The following is a 24,383-nucleotide window of genomic DNA, read 5'->3' on the forward strand; positions in this document are numbered from 1 at the left end:
CACAGGAGAATGGTTAACCAGGCTCTGCTACACCTGTGAGCGGCTGCAGGCCAGCTCCCCGACGCTTACCTTCTCCAGCAGGTGAAGCATTACCTCCCGCACGACTGCCACTTCAACACTTAATAATCCATGTCGGGGAGAGAAGGGGCCTTGCAGAGTGCCTGGCACAGGCGGGCAGCAGGAAGTGGTGGATAAAATCAAGGGCCTTGGCAGTGCACAGACCTGATCCGAATCCCAGTTTTATTACCTATTGACTATGTGGCCTTGGGCAAGTTAATTAACCTCTCTGTGCCATTTTCCTCATATGTAAAATGGGGTTATAATAGTACTTATCTTATGGGGCTTCTGTGAGGATTGGCACAGTCCCTGTCCCGTAGTAAACACTCAACAAAGGTTAGCTGCTATTATGATGATGATGATTACTATAGAAATTGTGAATTGGCAATAAAAGTGTGGATAAAGGGCCTGTACTTTCCTGCTGGGAAGACTGACAAAGGCTGCATAAAAGGTGGTACTCGAGCTGGAGCTGGAAGGACGGGTAGGATTTCCACAGGCAGAACACAGGGGAGGCGCAGGCAGCTTCGGTTCCCCCCTCGGTAAACTCAGGTCGTTCTCATAACCACCCTAGAGGATGGGTTTAGAACTGACCTGCAGAGGAGTGACACGGCTTTCCTCAAGTCATAACGCCACAAAGTGACAGAGCTGAGATTTCAAGGCAGGTCTCTCTGATTCCAAAGGCCATGTTCTTAACACCCTGCCGAATCTCTGTTTTTTCACCAAATTCTGTCTTGAAGGGTAAATACTTAGGGAAACGGCTCTCCCACCTCCCTCCTAGACTGGAAGCTCCTTCAGGGAAGAGACATCTCAATTATCTACACAGCTCCCGGCCCACCCAGCACAGGCACACAGAGAGGAGGTACTCAGCTGAAATGCCTGTTTGAGAAACAGAAGAATTGAGCCCTGACTCTTCCAGGCTGAAGCACAGCCACCAGCGTCAGGGACCCGCTGGGATGCCGCCTCCTGGGCAGCTCAGCCTCTTGGCCTCTCTTTACAGACCACCCTCTCCCAACAACCAGAATCCACTCTCTGTTGTGTAGGGCAGCGGGCAGGGCCGCAACTCAAGCCAAATTGCTTGCTCCTGACTTCATCCCACTGATCAAGTTGGACTGGGGGCCTCTTAATGTTTTCTCTAAAGGTAAGAGATGACTTGGGGCAGCCTGCTTGGCCCACAGTGATGGAGCCCCAGAAACTGTGTTTGCTGGGTGACCCCACCCCCCTGGCCACCACTGATTGGACCAGTGTAGACACCTGACCCAAGCTGGGCCAATCAGATCTTCCCTCTTCTGAGGGTGGGAGTAAGAGTTCTAGCACCTTCCAAACCCCACTGCCCTTTCTGCTCCTGGGTTCCATGAGCTACCCTGTATCCTTATAATAATTTCCCTTTTGCCTCAGCTGCTCTGAAGTGTTTTTATTCCTTGCAACCAAAATAGGCTTAACAAAATCAAGGAGAAAGGAGACAGCTTCCCCTTAGAAACCCCTTCCCCAAACCCAGACAGAATTAACCACACTTCCTCTGTTCTGTGCACCTGCATCTGTTCCTCTTTATAACCAGAGGCAGTTTTTGTTTTTTTTCGGGTTTTTTTTTGCTGAGGAAGATTCACCCTGAGCTAACATCTGTGCCAATCTTCCTCTATTTTGTATGTGGGTTGCTGACACAGCATGGCCACCGACAAGTGGTGTAGGTCCACACCCGGGAACTGAACCCAGGCCACTGAAGCGGAGCACACTGAACTTAACCCCTAGGCCACTGGGCTGGCCCCCAGAGACAGTTCTGAGTCAAGCACCTCCTACATGCCCAGCACTGGGCTAGGTGCCTTTTCACTGATCCACACAGTACAGAGGGATGCGGGCTGGAGCGAGGTATTACTACCACCGTTCTACCCCTAACAAGCTCTGAGGGGCTCAGCCATGTGTCCAGGGCTTTGAACCCAAGTCTTCTTCCCTTTACCCCACCCTGTACTTCGTCAGCTCATAGCCCTTTGTTCACAAGTCTGTCTCCCACCTCAATTTTTAAACCCTCTGTTAGAGTCACCATGACCTGTTTAACTTTGCTCTGACACAAAAATATTTCCATAATTCAAGTACAGAATTAAATTTGTGATTAACATGGAAACTTATTAGAAATCTCATCAAGGAGAGTATTCCGTGTTTTCTGATTCTGTATTTGTCTATTTGGCATCCATTTATCACAGGGCCAGTTGTATTAACTATATTTCCTTATTTTCTGTACTCTTGATGCTCCAGCATTCGTGACTGCCTTTCCCAGGGCTACCTGGTTCTTCAAGACAGCAAAGCAGCATGCACTCTGGGATACTCCTGGCAGTATTGTTTACAGTAACCCCAGATTAGCAACAACCTGAATGTCCAACAATAGGGGATCTGTCCAGCAAATTTGGATACAGCAGCTGAATAGATTATTGGGCAATCCTTCAAAAACCATGCTTTCAATCACTACTCAATGACCTTAGAAATATTCCAGAAACAAGGTTAAGTGAAACAACCAAAATACAAAACTTTATGTACAATATGATCACAAATGTGTAATATCAGAAAAAGTCAGGAAGGAAATATACTGAAATATGAACAAAGGTTTTCTCTGCATAATGGAGTGAGTGATTTTTAAAAAACAAATCTCCTAAGTGAATTGCATTCCTTTTAAAGTTCTCTACCTCTCTGTTTTTATGTATTTTAATGAGCATTTCTTTTCTTTTGATCACACATTCTCCTGCATGTGTGGAGGGCCCGCCTGTTTCTGCCAGTGATAAACCCTGGATCTATCTGTTAGCCAAAGCTGTACCGTGGTACTTTCTTGTTAGAAAAATACAAAATTCCAAAACCAAAAACAGCTCTTGCCTTGTAGGAGAAGGAAGCCTCGCTGGCAGAGTCGGCGCTGCTCGTGGGCGGGAGCTGCTGCAGCTGCAGGGCAGCACCGAGGACTCCGTCCATGATGGTCTAATGGCACATCCCACCGGGTCGGGAGCGGGAACGGGAGCGGGAGCTGCTGCTAAGCGGGATGGAAGCTGGAAGCCATCCTTCCTTGTGGCGTTCACCTCCTTCCAGCAGCCATGGCCTTCTCACGCGGAAGGAGTGCTTCAAGGCTCCTCTGGCTGGTTTACAGCCTTTTCCTCATCTTCACTCAGAGAAGTGCCAACTTCTGTCCTTCCCAAGCAGACAGACAACGGTGTGTTTCCGGCTTCTTGAGGGGCTCTGGGTGATGGGAAGGAACATTAAAAATGCATGCACAATGAAACGCTGAGCCCATCTTTGTTACCTGAGAAGACAGTACTATTAGGACAAAACACAGCTGCCAGGAGAAGGGAGGCCATTAAAAAAATTATATCATGCCTTTTGTCCCTTAATAAAGATAAGGCTCATCTATCTCAAAACTTATTTCCCAGCCCTTAAAAATCCCCTTTCCTCTCCGCCTTTGCTTCCTCCCACCCATCATATCCTAATTTAAATACGACTTTTTTCCATGGCTCCTCTACATAAGAAGTAGAATGCTGCCTACATCTCCTTCTCCAGGACTCCAAATAAAAAAATCCCACTGCCATGCAAAGGGAACCACCTGGGTTCCAACATAGGAAAGAAAGAATGAGAAGAAAAGTTGTCTCCACGGCAGATGGAAGAACTGGGCTGCTACCGGGATCAGCCTAGCACAGGCGAGGTAGCGCTGGACTGGGAGAGGGAGGACCTCTGTGTGCCCAGATCACTTCACCTCTGGGAGACTCAGTTGCCTCACCTGTAAAGTGGGGGCAATCATGCGGCTTCAAGTAAAACCAGCAATGACGGGAATTCCTGTTAACTTCATTGGACTGATATTTTCAGTGCATGTCAAACTTTTCTACCAAATAGAGAAAAAAAGAGAAAGAATGCCCCTCGTGTTCTGGGAGGCACAGCCAAAACATCCCACCACAAGTGCTAAGGGCTTCCTGGAGGTCTTCTTATATTTAAAAAAAGAAATCATACAGATTTGGTTTGTACTGCAAAGTCTATGTTTCTTTTAAAATAAAAATACTTTAAATTCATTTTGACCTGTCATGTGTTACCTGTTTTGCCTTGGCCAAGTCATTGAACTTTTCAGCCAGTTTCCTCTGCTGTAAAACACAGATTCCTCTCTCACAGGACTGTCGTGAGAATTTAATGCAACAATGTGTATAAAATGCATGCACAGAGAATGGTCAATGAATGGCAGCTATTATTAGTATTAATTTTATTCCTACCAGTTTAATTATTTAATTTACCCACGAACATTCCTTTCTTTCCCTCGTGCATTCAAGAAACAAATATTTATTGAGGGCTTACTATGTGCCAAACAGACGTAGTCTCTGCCATGCCTTGAGGCTTTGGAAGGCTGCCTCCTGTCTTTCCTGTAGCTTCCAGTTCCTTCTGCTATCTAACCCTAGGCGCAGGAATTCTGCTTCCCAGTGTGAAGAGTAAGTCATATTTTCTAGGGCTAACACTGTGTCCAGCACTGTGGCCAGGTCTCCCTTTGTCAAAAAGCCTCAGAATTAAATGATTGCTGCTGCCTCCATGTGAGGGTATACATTCCGGATATACATACATGAGGACACTCATCAGACAACTTTGTAACTCACATCCTATAACCAGACCTCCCTGACAGTAAAGCCCTATGAATATTTGTTGCAACCTTGTGAAAAGCATAATTATTCTTCACTATACTTTTATGTGTGTGTGAAAAGCATCACTGTGTCAAATTTGTGTATCCCTGTTTTAATGTTTTTAATAGAAGAGCCTTAGAAAGGAAGGGCGGCCCAGGGCTCTCTCCACCTCTGAGAGACCCTTGGGGGCTTTCAACCTGGAGCTGAAGGGGCAGTGGAGCACAAAGTGGGCAGGTCCTGAATCCCCTGTTCAGTTGCTCTTGCTGGAGATCTAGCCCAGAAGCTGGCAGAGGGACCTCCACACATGCCTACTGACTGGCTAAAGGCAGGCCTGTGAAGCACCTGGTGCACTGTGGCCACTTCACAGTCCAGAACAGAATGCCTTACTCACGCCTAATCTACCGCAAAACTAGATACCACAGATATACTCAGCCCCACCCATAGGGTGCCTGAGAAAGCATACGGGCATTGGAGACACGCCAAGGGGGTGACAGGAATCCAGGCCTCCTAGCCTTCTTTGGACCAGCTGGTGTGTCTAGGTGGGTTTCTGGTTTTGGTGGTGGTGGTCCCTTAATTCGCTTTTAAAAAGCAGCTTCCCTCTCTGCCTCAGGAACCCCCAGGCCTCTGAGGCATCAAAAGTAGAAGATTCTCCTTCAGCTGGGCAGCAGTTTGGACTAAAAGCCTTGGAAGAACTCTTTGCAAGTTGTCCTTCCTTATAAGTCACACATTCTTTGCCTAGTGACTCTCTTTTCCTGACTTCAAAGCACTTTTCCACGACTAACATATGCCCAAGAGGCAAGCAGCCAACTCTTTGTTGCCAACCACCCTTTAATTGTGAGGCCCTCGCATGCATCAGTGGGCACAGGATCTACTGACTTAAGAACAGAAAGATAACTCACTAGGTGCTGGCTTCCACTCCATTCCCCACCCCTTATCTCAATGAATTATTTCACCACCACAGAGCAGATTTTACAAATGAGAGAACCACAGCTCAAGACTGCGAAAAGCAGGATCCCAATTAGAATTTGACTGTATCTGAAAAAATAAAACATGCCCTTTTCTACCCCTTGACGATTCAGCTTATGGCTGCTGAGTGGCAGTTACAGGCCAGGCGCTTTCCCTTTCCTGGGCTTTGGCTCACTAAAGGGTTACACTCCTCAGTCCCCTCCTGTTGGGCTGGAAACCACAACTTCCAGCAGCCAGCACAGATCGAGAACGCCTCCCCTCATCCACCTGCTGACTCCACCACATGCTACTGCCCGGAAGCCCGAGCCGGCGAGTCGAGGAATAATTTTGGCATTCACTTCCTGATTTGATAAAGCCTGGCATCACCTTTATTAAGGCAAACCCATGCCCCCTCTCCTCTCACCCTCGATGCAAAAATGGAAGAAACATGCTGAGGCAACGAGACTCAAACTGACAAGGCTGGTGACAGCCAGAAGGAAGAGTATTTATATTTCGGGACTTTAGATGATTACAAATGCTTTCGCTTTTCCTGAAACGAAGGCTGAATTCAAGGCCTCCCTCCCTCCTTCTTCATCACTACTCACCAGCGGCGTTTCCTCTAAGGCCCACCTATCAGAGATTCCCGAGAAATGACTCGGATCTCCCCGCAACCCGGAGGCACAGCCTCCTGAATTCCTTCCCAACACCCAGCGGCCTGGACGCTGCAGTGTTTTGCTTTCAAAGGCTGCGATTTCATTTGTCAGATGGCCTGCCAGTCAAAAGCTGGCGGGCACTTCGCGCAGGTGAGTGGCTGCGAGGAGGAGGTGGGTGGGGTATCCCCCGGCTATTGGCTGCGCCGCAAAGCTTGCTTGAAGCGTAGGGGGAGAGCCCTGGGGAGCCTGCGCCCGGCGGGAGCTTTGCGCTCACCTGGAGGGGTCCCCTCTAGTGGCCGCCCGGGGGACGTTGAAACAAACCCCGCTTCCCTTCTCCGGCTGTGCTGGAGAGCTCAGGTGACTGCCCGACAGGTGGACAACCTGCCAGGTGTCCTTCCTTCTATCCTTAGGGCCACCTCCGGGCTTTGCTCCTGCTGGTCTCTGACCTCACGCTCTATGTATTCAAATCCTGTACATTCTTCAAGATCCAGTTCCCCCGAAAGCCTCGGGGCCATACATGTCTCTTCTTGTCTGCCTTCCCATAACACCTGTTGGCTTCGCTATATTCCAACCCTCCCAGTACGTCCCCAGCTCAGCAAAGCTTACGGTCCTCCAGGGAGCCTGGCGCTTAGGAACGTTTCCGTCATGTACAAGTGTAATCATTAACACGTGCGTAGAGCTTACACTTTTTCACGTGCGTTTCATTTCAGGTCCGCACAACAACCCCAAGTGAGACATTGAGCTCCTGCCCATTGTACAGATGAAGAAGTGATATTTGGACAGAGACCCCAACGAGGAGAAAGCCGGTTTGGGTTCAGATCCTGAGGCGGGGCTCAGAGGGAACGCTTGAGAGCAGAACGAGGTTGGCATGTTGTAGGAACTGCCCAAAGGACAGCGTGGCTGGTCCGAGGTTATTCTGAGGGGGTGGGTGGTAGGAGCTGTGAGCAGAGGGACCGGTCAGGGACTGTTTATAATAAGATGTTTGGGTTTCATCCTAAGTTTAAAGGGGAGCTGTCGGAGGGTCCTAAGCAGGGGACAGGATCACCATGACTGCTGTGAAGCGGTTAAAGAGGAGCTCATGGGACACTATGTGGTTGCCCTGGTGTAGTTGTTTACATCACTCTTTTTTTCTTTTGCTATTATAAACAGGACTTGGATGAATGTTGGTTCACTCAGGTTTATCCTTGAGGTAGGATTTCTGGGTGAGCAAAATTCTAAGGCTTTTGGCCTATCACAAGAGTTTTGAGCGGTTGCCTAGATAAGCCCCTATTACGTTTCCCCAGCGGTCCTGACGTAGTTCACCTGAACCCTGGAATTCTGGCAGCTTCCCTGCAGTTTTTGAAACGCCTCTAGCGATTGGCCAACAAGTTTTCACGCTAAAGAAACAGAGGACACCATTGGCTAGTGTTACTCAGGAGGCGGACAGAGGCAGGCTCCAGAATGTTAGGCCTTTGGTTGCCATAGCGACGGGGAGCTTGGCCAGGCCAGATTCAGCCCAGCGGACCAGACGAGGTAGGAGGCAGTCCAGTCGGAGGATGGGCCCCCCGGTCGTGGGGAGGAGGATCTGGCACATCCCATGGGACACCCACTGAGACCCCCGGCCTGCCGGGTGCGTGCCGAATTCCGGTGCCTCCTAGGCGGTGCCCTGAGGGCGGGAGGAGCCACCGCTGGAGGCGCCCCTCCCTTGAGGTGTGCCCTCAGAGTCCCCACTTGAAAAGTGGTGATAATAACCATGGTGCCTTCCCCCAGGGAGCCCCTGTGAGGGACGTGGGCGTCTGACTCCCCTGCCTCAGCCTTTGCGAGTGTCCAAACGTTTGGGGGCTGGGGTGCTGGGCAATGGGTGGACGACAAAGAGCTGAGTTCTAATTCCAGACCCACTCCTGCTCCTTGAGTGTCCCTCTGCAAACATCTTCCCTGCTCTGGGCCTCAGTTTACCCATCTCTAAAACAAAAGGGTGAGATTGGAATCTCGTGGTCACTAGCCAGCTGCTAAAGTTTCCTCCAGCTCTCTCACACGTTTTCTGAGCTTATGAAAAATATCGAATGCATTGTTTACCTGAGAGTCCTTTGGAAATATGAAATACACTCAAGATGCAGTTGTGCATATAATCTCAGTTATGAGATTATAATTGAATCGATAAAAATCTCATATAGTCATAACTACTCATGCAAATCCCATAAAATTTCATGTAAAGTAACAGTATACATGACTTAGTATATATTGATATACTTTCCACAGTAATATATGTATATAAAGGTATAAAATATGATACTATAACATAAATAATAAAGAGTTTTTTTAAACACAGAGATGGAGGAATGAAAACAGGCCTATAGTTTTAGTGACTTAAATCTTTATTGAATGTAACTCCTGAAGGAAAGAGTTGTATTATGAGCACATCTATACACATTACTGCTAAAATGATCCTTCCTGTAATATTCTTTCCTTCCTTCGTTCATTCCACAAATATTTATTGAGCATAGTGCCATTTTCCTGGCAGTATGGGCCAGGAAACAGACTGGGGATTCAGTGATGAACATTCTTTTGGGGGAAGATCATAAAGAAATAAATACACATAAAACCTGATGTTGGGAAGTAAAAAATGTTCTGAGATAAATAAGGCAGGGCCAAGGCCTGGAGAAAGACGGGATGGTCCTTCTTAAGAGAGAGTGGTCAAGGAGGTCATCCCTAAGAAGGTTTGAACAGAGATGCGGATGAATCTGGTGACAGGGCCAGAGGATGATGCCCAGTATGGCGAGGGGAGAAATCCCCATGCTACAAGGAGGCTTATGGAAGCCAAAGAGGTCCCTTGTGGAGAAGAGGATCAGCCATTAGATGGTGGGACATGAAGGCTGCTTTCAAATACTTGGAGAATAGTCACATAGAACAGTGGCTTTCAAATTTTTGATGGTGACCCATGGCAAGAGATGCGTTTTATATTGTGACCCAGCACATGCACGTGAACTTAAACAGAACTTCGCAAAAGACTATAGGCTATGACCTGCATTTTGAAAATCACTGATGTGGAAGAGGAATGAGACTCATTTTGAGCTGATTCCAAGGGTTGGAATTAGAAGGAGTGAAGAGAGAGAGAGAGAGAGAAAGAATCAGCTTTGATACAGGCAGGAACTTTCTAGCCATTAGAACGACCAGCAGTGAACTGCCTCAGAAATTTCCAAACGGAGTTCTAGGGAACCCCAGCATGTGCGAAAGTTCAAGACAGTCTCAAATATTTGCTTTATATTTTGAAAACTATATGCAATATCCTAATATTCAAAAACGAATCCTACCCACTCAGGGGTGCTCAGTGTCAAAATTTAGCATGTTAACATTTAGTGTGTGCTGCTTTTGAGGTTGTTATAGTGGTTAAGAGGGAGCAGAAGTCAGACTTCTGATGTGACCCTGAGCAAGTCACTTAACCCTTCCCTCTAAGCTTCAGTTTTCTCATCTGCAAACGGGATAATACCTCACTGGATTATTGTAAATATTGCATGAAGTATTCTCTCTAAGGCATTTAGGACTGTACGGGCTCAATAAATGATAGCTATAATTTTAAGCTGTTAATACATTATCCCTGTGCATATATTAAAACCTAATGTTAATAAAAGCCTAGGCGGGGCAGCATGAACGACTTCGTGTGGATCATCATATTTGATCCTCACAAACACCTTGAGAGGAAGGTACTGTTATCGCTCTCAGTTTATGAAGGAAGAAACGGGCTTAAAAGGTTAAAGTCAGCACTCTGAAGTGGCAGAGCCTCACCTTGAACCCAGGCCTGGATGCTCTTGATCACTGTGCTGGCCCTCCCCTGGGAACTGCTGGCATATTTGCTGTGGATTAGGAAGGTGGCACATCCTCACTGCTCTTTCTTAGATTCCAGGCCCATGACGTCCTGTCATGAACAGTGGTAGAAGCAGGTGCACCGGTGAGGCACATCAGGGCAGTGCTCTCTTCACACCTGGGCTTCCCCTGCTCTCATCGTGGCTTCACAGGTATGCAGTACCGAGGCTGGAATGCATTATTAATAGTGTTGTCTTTAGGTGGTAGGATTATGGATTGTTTTAAAAAATCTTCTGAATGTCTTATATTTTCCAAAGATTTGACAATATGCACATATTACCATTGTAATAAGAAGCTTAAATTTTTCTCAAATCACCCGTAATTCTAGCAGATTAGGGCATTTTAAAAATAACAGCTGTGTTGCAGCTAGGAAAGTAGATGGTTCTTACCGAGATGCCAACTCAACACCGAAGAGCCGTAAGTGAATAGTGGCTGCTTTTCTAGACACTGAAAGACGTTCTTATACTGGAATAGTGGTTGTGCTATGATCGTTACTGATCCGTTTCCGTTGTTTTGAATCCCTTAATTTCTTTGAGTGTGTTGCCAATAATTCTATTAAATATTAATTTTTTTGTATAGATTGTCAACCAAAAAAGGTTGAGAATTTTTTTCTTTGTTTTTTTTTTTAAAGATTCCATTTTTTTCCTTTTTCTCCCCAAAGCTCCCTGGTACATAGTTGTATATTCTTAGTTGTGGGTCCTTCCAGTTGTGGCATGTGGGATGCCGCCTCAGTGTGGCTCGATGAGTGGTGCCGTGTCTGTGCCCAGGATTCGAACCGATGAAACCCTGGGCCTCCAAAGCGGAGCATGCAAACTTAACCACTTGGCCACGGGGCCAGCCCAAGATTGAGAATTTCTGCTGTGAGGGTGACAGAATAAAGTGAGGAACAAATACTGAAGGAGAAAAGTGTTGATAGAGCATAACATCATTTATTTAATCCTTAATTTGTTAGTATTTATAAATGGTGTAATTTCCTTAGGGGAAAAAAAAAACTCTCAAGTCTGTCCATGAAAGATTAACTGCTATGGAAATTAAATCATACTCATGCTGTTAACGACTTACAAATAGACAAATATAGGAAACAACTGTTTTTAGACATTGGGCAACAAGCAGCTTAGTACTACAATCCCTGAGAGAAGAAAAACAAGGTGAACCCTACAATTAGTGCTGGGGGTAGCTTCCAGGCCTCAGTTCAAGGAAGGAAGAACCCAAACAAAGCCCAGTATCCTGAGCTGGGGAGATAGAAATCAGATTTCAGGGAGATCAAAGTGGCTGGAATTTATAGGGTAGAACACCAGAGAGGAGGGACCTACACAAAAAAGTTTAGAAATAGGAAGAGAGTTCCCCTCAGGTCTTGGCTGAATAGTGATCTCCCCATGCATGAGAGGAATCTAAGACTAGGGAAAGAACTACCAGAAAGCAGCCTGAATAATTTCTGGGGCTTACACAGAACTGGGAATACTTTGTGCTGCCATAAACCAGGATGGAGAGACGCTGTATTAGATGGGGAGCAGATGGAGTCCACAGAAGCATCATGTCTTAGTAGTAGGGGTAAATTATTCCCAAAATAAAAGCTGCTCTGGATCCACTGTAACAAAGCTTATAAAACTCGAAAGCATCAAATGGGTCTCCAAGTTACAGGAAATGGTGCCAGAAAAAAATGGAACACTCCATAGGAATACTTCAAAACCCAGTACCCAACAGTGCAAAATTCACAATGTCCAGTGTCCAATACAAAATTACCAGACGTGAAAAGATACAGAAAAACATGACCCATATTCAAGAGAAAAATCAATCAATAGGAACAACCCCAGAGATCATAGAATTAGTAGAAAAGAACCTTAAAATAGGTATTATAAATCTTACAAATATGTTTAAATATTTAAAGGAAAACATGATGAAGATAGAAGTGGAAAATATAAAAAAAAGGACCCAAATGTAACTTCTAGAGATGAGAAATGCAATATTTGAGATAAAAAATCCAATAGATGGGATTAACAGCAGATTATACACTACGGATCAGTGGACTTGCAGACACAAGTTATAGACTATCCAAATGAAGCACAGAGAGAAAAAAGACAAAACAAAACAAAAACCCAAGAGCAGAATCTTAGTGACGTGGGAAAATATTAAGTGATCTATACACGTATAACTGTAGTTTCAGGAAAGAAGGGGGTAAAAGGTGAAAAAGATTTTTTAAAATAATGGCCAAAGATTTTTCAAATTTGATGAAAACTATAACCTGCAGATTCAAGAATTTCAGCGAATCTCAAACAGTAAAAGCATAAAGAAAATGATGCCAACACATCATTGAAATCAAATTGCTGAATGAAAGCGATAAACAGAAAAGCTTAAAAGTAGATGGATAAAAAAAGATATATTACTTACAAAAGAATCAAGATAATAATTACAGTGGACTTCTCGTCAGAAACTATGCAGGGCAGAAGACAATGAAATAATATACTTTGCAGTTGTAGGAAGGTGGGAACCTGTCAATCTAGAATTTTATGCCCAGTAAAAATAACTTTCAAAAAGTGAAAGAAAAATAAAGATCGTTTTAGACAAACAGAAACCTAGAGAATGTATTATCAGAAGCCTCCATTACAAGAAATGTTAAAATAAGTTTACAGACAGAAGGAATAGAATACTAGACAGAAGCTTGGATTTGCACAAAGAATTGAAGAACGTTGAAAATGATAAATATAAACTAAATTTTTTCTTATTTCAATCTTGTTAAAAAATAATTGACTGTTTAAGTAAAAAAATAACATGAGACTCATAATATACTGTAGGCCCCCCATATCTGCAGTTTCTGCATTTGTGGATCAAAGGGCCTACACTGGTTGCATCTGTACTGAACATGTACAGACTTTTTCTTATTGTCATTATTCCCTAAACAATGCAGTATAATAACTATTTACATTGTATTAGGTATTATAAGTAATCTAGAGATGATTTAAAGTATATGGGAGGATGTCCATAGGTTATATGCGGATACTATGCCATTTTATATAAGGGACTTGATCATCCGTGGGTTTTGGTATCTGTGGGGGCCCTGGAACCAATCCCCTGCAGATACCGAGGGATGGCTGTAGGTAGAACTAAAATGTACATGAAAAGGACGAAAAGGATGGAAAGTGGGAAATGGAAGTATACTATTGAAAAGTTCTTACACTATATGTGAAGCAGTATAATATTTGTGATAAAGATGTAAACTCTAAACCTTAAAGCAACTACTAACAATAAAATAAGTATAGCTAATAAATCAGCAATGAAGATAAAATGGAATCATAAGAAATACTCATTTAATCCAAAAGACTGCAGGAAAAAACTAACAAGCATCAGATGGAACAAGGAGGAAAGTGATAGATTTAAATCCAACCATATCAATTACTACATTAAATGTAGAAGGTCTAAACACTCCAGTCAAAAGGCAGAGCTAAGAAGATTAGATTTAAAAAACCAAGACCCAGCTATGTGCTGTCTTTAAGAAACCCGCTTTACATGTGGAGACACAGATAGGTTAAAAGTAAAGGGATATAAGAAGATGTAGTATGCTACCAGTAATCAAAAGGAAACTGGAATGACTATATTAATATCAGAAAAAAACAGACTTCAGAACAAGGAAGATAGAGGCATTTCATAATGATAAAGGGATCAGTTCATCAAGAAGAGATAAAAATCCTAAGTATACATGCATCTAACAGTGCTTCAAAATACATGTAGAAAAACTGGGAAAACTTAGAAATAAACAAATTCACAGTACTATTATATAGTAATATAATGTTATAACACTTCTCTCTCAGGATTGATAAAATGAAAAAAACAGAAAATCAGTAAGGATATAAAAGATAACACTATCAACCAATTTGACCTGATTGACATTTATTAAAAAAACTTCCATCTAAAAACAGTGGAAAAACTTGAAATCAATAATAGAACGATATCTGGAAAATCCCCCAGATACTTTGAAATTAAATAGCAGACTTACAAATAAACAAAGTATCAAAAGATATTACCAGGCTCATTTGCCACAACATGGATGGACCTTAAAGGTATTATGTTAAGCACACAGAGAAAGGCAAACACCAAGTGATGTCACTCATATGTGGAAGATAAACAAACACATGGACACAGAGAACAGTTCAGTGGGTACCAGGGGGACGGGGGTTACAGGGTAGGCACAAAGGGTGAAGGGGTGCACTCATATGGTGACTGACAAATAATAATGTACAACTGAAATTTCACAATGTTGTAAACTATTATGACCTCAATTAAAAAGTAAAAAGAAAAAAAAAGATAATACCAGGAAAAGCAGAAAATATTTTAAATGGAAAGAAAATGAAAACACAACGTTTGAACATATATGAGATACCACTAAAACAGTGCTTAGAGGAAAATTTACAATATTAAATGCTTATATTAAGAAAGAAGAGAGAAAGACAAATACTGCATGCTTTCACTCATATGTGGAAGATAACAAACACATGGATAAAGAGAACAGATTAGTGGTTACCAGAGGGGAAGGGAGTTGGGAGGAGTGGGCGAAAGGGATAAAGGGGCACATATGTATGGTGATAGATAAAAATTAGACTACTAAGGGTGAGCATGATGAAGTGTATTCAGGAATTGATAAACAATAATGTACACCCAAAATTACACAATGCTATAAACTATTATAATTCTGATAAAATTACTTGGGAAAAAAAGGAAGAAAGAAGAAACGTCTAAATTCAGTGATTTAAGCCTCCACCTTAAAAAGCTAGAAAACTAAGAGCAAATGAAGCCTAACATAAATAGAAAGAAGGAGATGATAACGATAATAGAAGTAATTGAAATAGAAAACAGAAAAACAATAGAGAAAAATCAGTGAAACCACATGCTGTTTTCTTTTGAAAGGATCAATAAACTTCTAGCCGGACTTATCAACAAAAACATATAAGATGCAAATTACCAATATCAGGAATGAAGGGGGGACATTAATACAGAACACGCAGATATAAAGGTTAAGAAGGGAATATTACGAACAACTTAAGGCCAATGACTTTCATGACATAAATGAAATGGAAAAATTTCCTTGAAAGACACAAAGTACCAAAGCTCACTAAAAAAGAAATAGATAACCTGAAAAGCCCCATATCTATTAAGCAAATGGACTTTGTCTTTGAAAACCTTCCCACAAAGAAAACTCCTGGCCCAGACTGCTTTACTTGTAAGTTCTACCGAACATTTAAGGAAGAAAGAACACCAATACTACACAAACTCTTCTGAAAATAAAAGAGAAAAAAACACTTTTCAACTCATTTTATGAAGCCAGCATTACTCTAATACCAAAACCAAAGACGTTACAAACAAGAGACAACTACAGCTTAATGTCCTTCATGAACATAGATGTAAAAATCTTTTAAAAAATTCTAGTAAGTTGAATCCAGTAATATATAAAATTGATAATATAATCATGACCAAGTAACATTTATTCCAGGAATATTATGTTGTTTTAACATTTGAGAATCAATCACTATGATTCATTTAATATACTCAAAAAGAATAATTATATGATCATCTCCATAGATGCAGAAAAAGTATTTGATAAAATTCAACATCTACTCCTGTTAAAAACCCTCAAGAAACCAGGATTAGAAGCGATAAAAGGCTTCTGTAAAAAAACTACAACTAACATCCCCACACTTAATGTTGAAAGACTGAGTGCTTTCTTACTCATCAGTAATGAGACAAGGATGTCCACCATCACCACTTCTCTTCAACATTGTACTGGATGTCCTAGCCATTGCAATCTAGTAAGAAAAAGAAAAAAACAGGTGCACAAATTGGAAAGGAAGAAATAAAACTCTTTTTATTTACATATGACATGATTATATATGTGTATAAATAAGTTCCTAATTTACAAAAAAGTTATTAGACTTAAAAAATGTTTATCAAGGATTTGCAGATATAAGATCAATGTACACAAATCAATTGTATTCCTGTATACTAGCAACAAACAATTGGAAATTGAAATAAAAAAATACCAGTTTCATGACATAAAAATAGAAATATCTAGGAATCAATTTAAGAAAATATGTGTAATATCTGTATACTAACTATAAAATATTGCCCCCAAATTAAAGAAAACCTAAATGAATGGCGAGGTATACCATGTTAATAGATCATAACACTCAACAAAGTTAAGGCATTAATTCTCCCTAAATGGTTTTATAGACTCAGTGCACTCCCAATCAAAATCCAAGGAGGTTTTTTGGTAGAAATTGACTTGCTGGTTCTACAAATTGCATGGTAACTTGAAAGAGCTAATCTAAGAGCAAGTACAATCAAAATAATTTTGAAAAAGAACTACTAAGTTGGGACTACCTGATTTCAAAACTTATTATAAAGCAAGATAGTGTGCTATTGGTATAAAGATATGCATATAGGTCAAAAGAACAGAATATATATAAAATCTCAATGGATTTTTGATGAATGTGTCAAGATAATTCAATGGAGAAAGGGATATTCCTTTCAACAAATGGTGCTGGAACAGTGGGCTATCCAAATGCAATAAAACAAACCTGACCAGTACCTCATGCCATATACAAAATTTAATTCAGAATACATCTTAGACCTATGCTTAATAGCTAAAACTATAAAACTTCTAGAGGAAAACATAGGAGAAAATATTTGTGACCTTGAGTTAGGCAAAGATTCACAAACGATAAAAGAAAATGATTGATAAATTCAACCTGAAATTAAAATTTTTGCTTTTCAAAAGACACTGTTTAAGAAAATGAAAAGGCAAGCCTCAGACTGGGAGAAAATATTTCCAAAACATATATGTGGTAAAGGGCTTTTATCCAGAATATATCAAGAACTTTTACAACTCAATAACAGGATAACCCAATTGTTTAAAAAAATGGCAGAAGATTTGAACAGACAGTTCACCATAGAAGGTAAACAAATGGCAAATAAGCACATGAAAATACGCGAATTAAAATACAATGAGATACCACTATACGACCACTAGAATGCCTAAAATTAATGACTTACCATATTAGTATTGGTGAGGATGTGTGGCACTTAGAACAAACTTGCATACTGATATATGCAACAACATGGAAGAATCTCAAAGGCATTGTGGTAAGTGAAAAAAGACAGATACAAAACAGTATGTACTGTGATTGCTTATATGTGACCTTCTAGAAAAGGCAATTATTGTGACAGAAAGCAGGGCAGTGGTTGCCAGATGTCAGGGTTGGGAGGGTATTGACTGCAAAGCATAGGGAACTTTTTGGGTGATGGATGTATTTATATCCTAATGGTGTTGGTATTTGACACCATTGCAAACATTTGCCAGAACTTAGAATTGTACACTTAGAACTGATGAATTATATTGTATGTAAATTATCTCGGTAAAGATGGAATTTATAAAATTCAAGCCTTCCGTAGCTCTATAAGCAACATCAAAAGTGAACAAGTAGAGAGTTCCTGCTCCAGGCAGTGTGTGTGCTCGGGCCGGGGGGGTCCCAGAACTTGGTACATCTCCGCCTCTACCCACAGGACCGTTCAGTCTATCCTGCAGACAGAACAGAACCCAATCAACGTGATTAACAAGAATGTGAAATGATCCCTGCAAATGCTGTATTTTTCTGTTTCAGGGGCTTAGAAGAACATGTAATACAGTTTTTCATCAAACAAATGGAACACATCACAGAACTTTGCTAAGATGGACAACGTCACACAAAAAGACCAAGACCCTGGCAAAAAATACCCCAGAAATGCCGGCAAACTGCAGAAAGGTCTAGTGAACTTAATAACAGATGTCTTTGCGGGGAGGAGAGAGAGCTCCTGACATATGTTCATTTTAGTACATAAGAACCAATTTTAGGGGAATATAGTAAATCCTGGCTCATACCGACAGGACCATCCTTAAGGCGTAGCAGATAGATTGCTTTGCTTGTCCCTCACTGCTTCTGCTGTGATGAGTGGGAATAAACTATGAAAAGAGAGGATGAGGGAGCGGGGAAGAAGGAGGAGGAAGTCTATTCAACCAAAAAAACAGACTTGTTATTGCCATGTATCTGGTAAGAATCTCGGTCTTCAAATTTAAGGTGTAAGAGATCTCACTTTATTTCCTAAAACTTAACGCAGGCCGCCAGTCTGCTGGGTTGTTGTAAAGTTTAACTCCAGCCTTTATTGGCACAGATCCTGTGTCCTTCTTGTTTCAGCTCTTCGATCTTTCTCGGTAGAAAGAAGTGATGCGATGGTAGGAGGCTGAGTGGGGGAGGGGAGGGGTGCTCAGAGCATTGGTCATCCATGTACCCAGTGAGGCTGCCCCGTCCCAGTCTGCATGCTCCCTTTGGTTTGTTAGTATGTGCTAATTCTGGGCTACTCCTGGGTTAGGAATCATGGCTGAGACTGGAAACCTGATTCCCAGATCCTTACTCCACCGCTTTTTCTTTCAGGGGTCTTACCACCTCCCTGGTGGGCTTCTAGAGTCCTTGCTGCTCTCAATCTCAGAGCTGGACCCCTCTTTCTTCCTCCCATCCTTTAATTCTGTGCTCTCTCTTTCTTTAATACTTTTTAAACTAAGGCATAATATATATTCAGAAAAAGTTCACAAATCAGAATTGTACAGAATTGTCCCAGAAGCCCTTGTCTTGTCCCTTCCCAGGCTTTATCCCCCTTCTCTGCAAAAGTAAACATCACAGCTGTCCTGACTTCTAATATGATTACTTTAGTCTGTTTTTGAACTTTATCTAAATTGGAATCATACAATATGAACTGTTTCCTCTTAGGGTTTTTTCTCTCATGTTATGTTTAAGAGATTTAACTTCATGTTTCATGTATCCATAACTATTCATTTTTGTTGTTATAAAGTTTTCCTTTGTTTGAATCTACCACAATTTATTCATTCATTCTACTATCGAAGGACATTTGGGTTGTTTCCAGTTTGGGGCTAGTGTGACTAAGCTTTTATGACCATTCTCGTACATGCCTTGTGGGACATATATGTATATATTCCTTTGGTGTATACCTAGGAGTGGAATTGCTGAGTCATAGGGTAGGTTTCTGATCAGCTCAGTTGATACTGCCCGTCAGTTTTCCAAAGTGGTTGTGTCAATTGTACTTCCTGACAAGCAGTGTATGAGAATTCCAGTTGCTCCACATCCTCACCAACATTTTGCTCATAATGGTTTTGATTTGCATTGCCCTTTGATCAATGAGATTGAGTACTTTTTCGTATGTTGGCTCACCTTTGGATATTCTTTTTGGAGAAGTGATTGTTCAAGTTTTTTGGACTTTTTTTGCGGGGGGGAGCGGGTGAGGAAGATTGGTCCTGAGCTAAAATGTGTTGCCAATCCTCCTCTTTTTGCTTGAGGAAGACTGTCTCTGAGCTAACATCTGTGCCAGTCTTCCTCTATTTTTTGTATATGGGATGCCACCACAGCTTGGCTTGATGAACAGTGTGTAGGTCTGTGCCCGGGATCCTAACCCACGAACCTTGAGCCACTGAAGTGGAGCATGTGAACTTAACCACTATGCCACTGGGCGAGCCCTTTGCCCATTTTTTTCTGTTGGGTTTTTCTTATTTATAGGCGTTCTTTAAAGCATTCTAGAAGTGAGCCCATTTGTTGGCTATAGGTAAAGTAAATATCCTCCCTTAGTCTGTGACTTTTCTTTCCACTCTCTTAATGGTATGCTAATAAACAGAAACTCTTAATTTTAATATAGCCCAATTTATCAATCTTTTCCTTTATAGTTAGTGCCTATGTCTCTCCTATTTAAGAAATCTTTGCCTACCCTGAAATAATTTCTTCTAGTAACTGTATTATTCTACCTTTCATGTCTAGACCTACAATTCACTTGGAATTATTTTTGTGGATAGTATGAGGTAGCTGTCCAAGTTTGTTGTGTTCAATACGTATATCCAGTTGACTCAGCTCCATCTATTGAAAGGTCATTCATTTCCTACTGCTCTGCAAGGCTGTCCTTGTTGTCAATCAAGTGTCCGTGTATATGCAGATCTGCTTCTGGCTTCTTTATTCTGTTCAAATACACACTGTCTGAATTACTGTAACTTTATAACAAGTCTTTTATCTAGGAGTATAAATCCTTCAACTTTGTACTTTGTTTATCTTCGCTCTTCTTGGCCCCATTGCATTTCCATATAAATTTCAGAATCAGTTCATTAATGTCCCAAAGAAAGTCCCTCCTGTCATTTTTATTTGGATTGCATTGATTCTAGAAATCAATTGAGGGATAATTTACATCTTTACAATATCGAGTTCTCCAATTCAAGTTCTCCAATTTAGCTTCCTTTCTTTTATTTAAATCTTCTTACATTTTTCTCAATAATGTTTTATAGTTTTCTATGTAGAGGTCCTGCATATCTTCTTTATATCTCTTGTAGGCATTTGATTTTTATGCTGTTATAAATGATAATATTTTAATTTCATTTCTAATTCTTTGTTGCTGGTATAGAAATAAAATAAATTGATTTTTGTATATGGACCTTGATTCTAGTGACCTTGCTAAATTCAATTATTATCTCTAATAGGTTAACTGTAGATTCTTTTGAAATTTCTCCATATACAGTCTTGTCATCTGTGAATAATGACAGCTTTATTTCTTTCTTCTGATTCATATATTTTTATTTATTTTTCTTGACCTTTGTACTGGTTGGAGTCCTTCAGGACAATGTTGAATAGATTATGATGATACACATCCTACTTTCATTCTCTATTTCAAGAGAAAGCTTTTAATATATCACTATTCAGTATCATGTTTGCTATAGGCTTTTGTCATAGATACTTTTTATCAGATTAAGGAAATTTGCTTATTTAGCTATTCCTAGTTTGTTAGGGTTTTTTTTTAAATCATAAAAGGATATTGGATATTATGAAATTCTTTTTCACTATCTACTAAACAGAGACTTCACCCCCCAAAAAGATATAGATAGCAAATAGCATATGAAGAGATGTTCCACATTATTAGTCACTGGGGATATGCAAATTAAAAGCACAACGAGAAACCACTACATACCTAATGGGATGGCTGAAATTAAAGACTGCCCACTGTTGATGAGAATGTGAAGTAGCAGTAATTCTTATGCACTAATAATGGAGATGCACAAAGGTACTACAGCTTTGCTAAAGAGTTTGCAGTTTATTAAAAAGTTAAACATATGATCCAGTTGTCCTAGGTATTTACCCAAGAGAATGAAAACTTATGTCCATTCAAAGACTTGTAGTCAAATGTTTAGAAAAGGCTTATTTGTTTGTTTGGTATTTTTGGTGAGGAAGATTGGCCCTGAGCTAACATCTGTTGCCAATCATCCTCTTTTTGTTTGAGAAAGATTGTCCCTGAGCTAATAAGTGCCAGTCTCCCTCTATTTTGCACGTGGGACACTGCCACAGCATGGCTTGATGAACAGTGCTAGGTCTGCGCCTGGGATCTAAACCCATGAACCCTGGGCCCAGAAGCAGAGCGCACGAACTTAACCACCATGCCACCAGGCCGGCCCAGTAACAGCCTTGTTTGTAATTTCCCCATGCTAGCAGCAATTCAAATTTCCATTACAATGGATAAACAGTTCTCACATTTCTATACAATGGAATACTACTCAGCAATAAAAAGCAATAAAGTATTGATATTTCAACAACATGGTTGAATCTCAAAGTAATTATGCTGAATGAAAGAAGCCAGACAAAAAAGAGTACATACTATATGATTTCATTCTGCATTTATTGAGATGATCCTGTAGTTTTTCTTTGTTACTTTGTCAACATGGTGAATTACATCAATTTTCAAATGTTAACCTATCTTTGCAGTACTGGGGTAAACCTCACTTCGCCATGATGTATTATGTTTTTTATATATTGTTGGATTTAATTTACTAAAATTTTTCTAAGAATTTCTGCGTGTATGTTTATGACGATTATTGATCTGCAGTGGTTCCTCCCCTCTGCCCGCCCTTGTAATGACGCTGTCTGTTTTTGATATCAGGGTAATGCTAGCCTCTTAGAATGAGTTGGGAAATGTCTTTTCCTCTTCAGTTTTCTGGGATAGATTATATAGATAGGTGGAATGTTCTATAATTGTCAATTAGGTCAAGTTAGGTAATAGTATTGTTCATGTCTTGCATGTCTTTACTGAGCTTCTATCTACGTGCTTAAATTATTGAGGGAGGAATTTTGAAATATCTGACAATAACTGTATAATTTTCTGGGTTTTTTTGCAGTTTCGTTAGTTTTTACTTTCTGTATTTTGAGTTTCTTGTTATCGGGTGTATCAGCATTTAGGACTGTTACGTTCTCTTGAAGAATTGACCCCTTTATGATTATGAAATCACCCTCTTTTATTGCAGGCAATATTTTTTGCTCTGAAAGCTGCTTTATCTGATATTAATATCTAGGCTTCTTTTGATTAGTATTAGCATAGTGTATCTTTTTTCCGTTCTTTTAACCTATTGGCCGGGTTGATATTTAAAGTGTATTTCTCGTAGGCAGCATATAGGCAGGTCTTTTGCTCTTATCCAGTCTGACCATCTGCCCTTTAACTGAGGTGTTCAGACCATTGAAACTGAGCCTGATTCCTGGTGTGAGAGTTTAAGTCCAGCATCGTGCCGTTTGCTTGCTTCAGTCTTCCAATTTGCAATTGCATCTGTAATTTGTCCCATCTGTTCTTTATTTACTTCTTCTGTCTTCTTTTGTGTTGAGTATTTTTTGTTTCTATTTTGTCTCCTTGGTTGACTTATTAGCAATAGGTCTTTGCATTGTTTTCTTAGTGGTTGCTTTGGAACACAGTTGGTGACCTTTGGCCGTTGGGCCAAATCCGATCTGCTGCCTGTTTTTATCAACAAACTTTTATTGGAACACAGTTAACCCTATTTTTTTTTTTTGAGGAAGATTAGCCTTGAGCTAATGTCTGTGCCCATCTTCCTCTATTTTATATGTGGGACACCTGCCACCTCATTGCTTGATAAGCAGGGTCTGCACCCAGGATCCGAACTGGCAAACCTTGGGCCACTTGAAACGGAGTGTGCAAACTTAACCGCTGTGCCACCAGGCCAGCCCCACCTCTCTTTTGTTATGTATTGTCTATGGCAGCTCTCACTCCATAATGGCAGAGTTAAGTAGTTGCCACAGAGACTATGTTGCCTGCAAAGCCTAAAATATTTACTATCTGGCTCTTTATAGAAGAAATGTACTGATCTCTACTATAGAGTTGATAGTATACATCTTTAACTTATGACATTCTACTATCAAGTGATATTATAACACTTCACATATAGCAGGAGAACCTTACAATACTATATTTTCATTTTTCTCTTCCTTGCCTTTGTGCTATTGTCAAACACTTTACTTCCACATATATTATAAATCCCACAATAGTGTTATTGTTTTTGCTTTAATCCATTATTTTTAAAATGATTTAAATTTTATATTTATATCTAAATGTGTCAATTTATACTCATAATTCTCTATTTTATATTTATCCATGGATTTACTATTTCCAGAGCTCTTCATTCCTTTATGTAGACACAGGTTTCCAGCTGGTACCATTTTTCTTCTGTCTGAAGGACTTCCTTTAACATTTCTTGTAGTTCCAGTTTGCTGGAGATTAATCCTCCCAGCTTTGGTATATCTTTAAATGTCTTTATTTTGCTTTTGTTTTTGAAAGATACTTTTACTGGGTACAGGATTCTAGGGTGACAGTTTTTTTCCTTCAATACCTTAAAGATGTTTCCAACAGCAGTCTCCTGTCATTCTTACATTGTTCCTTTGTATGTAACGTGTCTTTTTTCTCTGCCTGATTTTAAGATTTTCTCATTATCACTTTTTAAAAGCAATTTTATTTTATGTGCCATAGTGTAGTTTTATTTATGTTTCATTTGCTTGAGGTTCATTGATTTTCTTGGATCTGTGGGTTGATAGGGTTTATCAGCTTTGGAAAATTTTCATTTTTTTCTCGAAATATTTTTTCTATTTCCTCTCTCCCCATATCTCTTCTTTGGAAAGTCCAATTACACGTATGTTAGGCTCCTTGAAGTTGTCACATAGCTCACTGATATTCTGTACTTTTTAGTCCTTTTTCTCCTATTTTGGATAGTTTCCATGTCTGTCAAGTTCACTAGTCTTTTTTCCTGCAGTATCTAGTCTATTGTTAATCTCATCTAGTGGGGTTTTTTTGTTGTTGTTGTTTTTGTTTTTGCTGAGGAAGATTCGCCCTGAGCTAACATCCGTGCCAATCTTCCTCTATTTTTTAG

General features: G+C 40.6%; 2 protein-coding genes across 9 annotated transcripts in view; one reads left to right on the top strand and one right to left on the bottom strand.

Annotated features, from left to right (window-relative positions):
* Positions 1 to 6,576, bottom strand: part of NIPAL3 (NIPA like domain containing 3) — a 47,811-nt gene extending 41,235 nt beyond the window's left edge. For 3 of the 4 annotated variants that reach the window (XM_046660863.1, XM_046660860.1, XM_046660862.1), the window contains exons 1-2: positions 6,233 to 6,336; positions 2,914 to 3,267 (exon numbers count right to left, since the gene is read on the bottom strand). In XM_046660863.1, the coding sequence (XP_046516819.1) occupies positions 2,914 to 3,006 (93 nt within the window). In that variant the 5' untranslated portion in view covers positions 3,007 to 3,267; positions 6,233 to 6,336. Of the gene's footprint in view, positions 1 to 2,913; positions 3,268 to 6,232; positions 6,337 to 6,554 lie in introns of those variants that run through there. The other variant, XM_046660861.1, reaches the window with a different exon arrangement.
* The window catches only part of STPG1 (sperm tail PG-rich repeat containing 1), a 53,150-nt gene continuing 35,288 nt past the window's right edge, over positions 6,522 to 24,383 (top strand). For 4 of the 5 annotated variants that reach the window (XR_006888592.1, XM_046660864.1, XM_046660866.1 and 1 more), the window contains exons 1-4: positions 6,522 to 6,637; positions 6,991 to 7,142; positions 10,154 to 10,272; positions 17,770 to 17,910. Coding sequence is in view for 4 of the 5 variants with exons in the window: in XM_046660864.1 (XP_046516820.1) it covers positions 17,838 to 17,910 (73 nt within the window). In the remaining variant the exon portion in view is untranslated. Of the gene's footprint in view, positions 6,638 to 6,990; positions 7,143 to 7,722; positions 7,793 to 10,153; positions 10,273 to 17,769; positions 17,911 to 24,383 lie in introns of those variants that run through there. The other variant, XM_046660865.1, reaches the window with a different exon arrangement.

The sequence above is a fragment of the Equus quagga genome, chromosome 5, assembly GCF_021613505.1.
Source record: "Equus quagga isolate Etosha38 chromosome 5, UCLA_HA_Equagga_1.0, whole genome shotgun sequence".
Taxonomy (NCBI): Eukaryota; Metazoa; Chordata; class Mammalia; order Perissodactyla; family Equidae; genus Equus; species Equus quagga.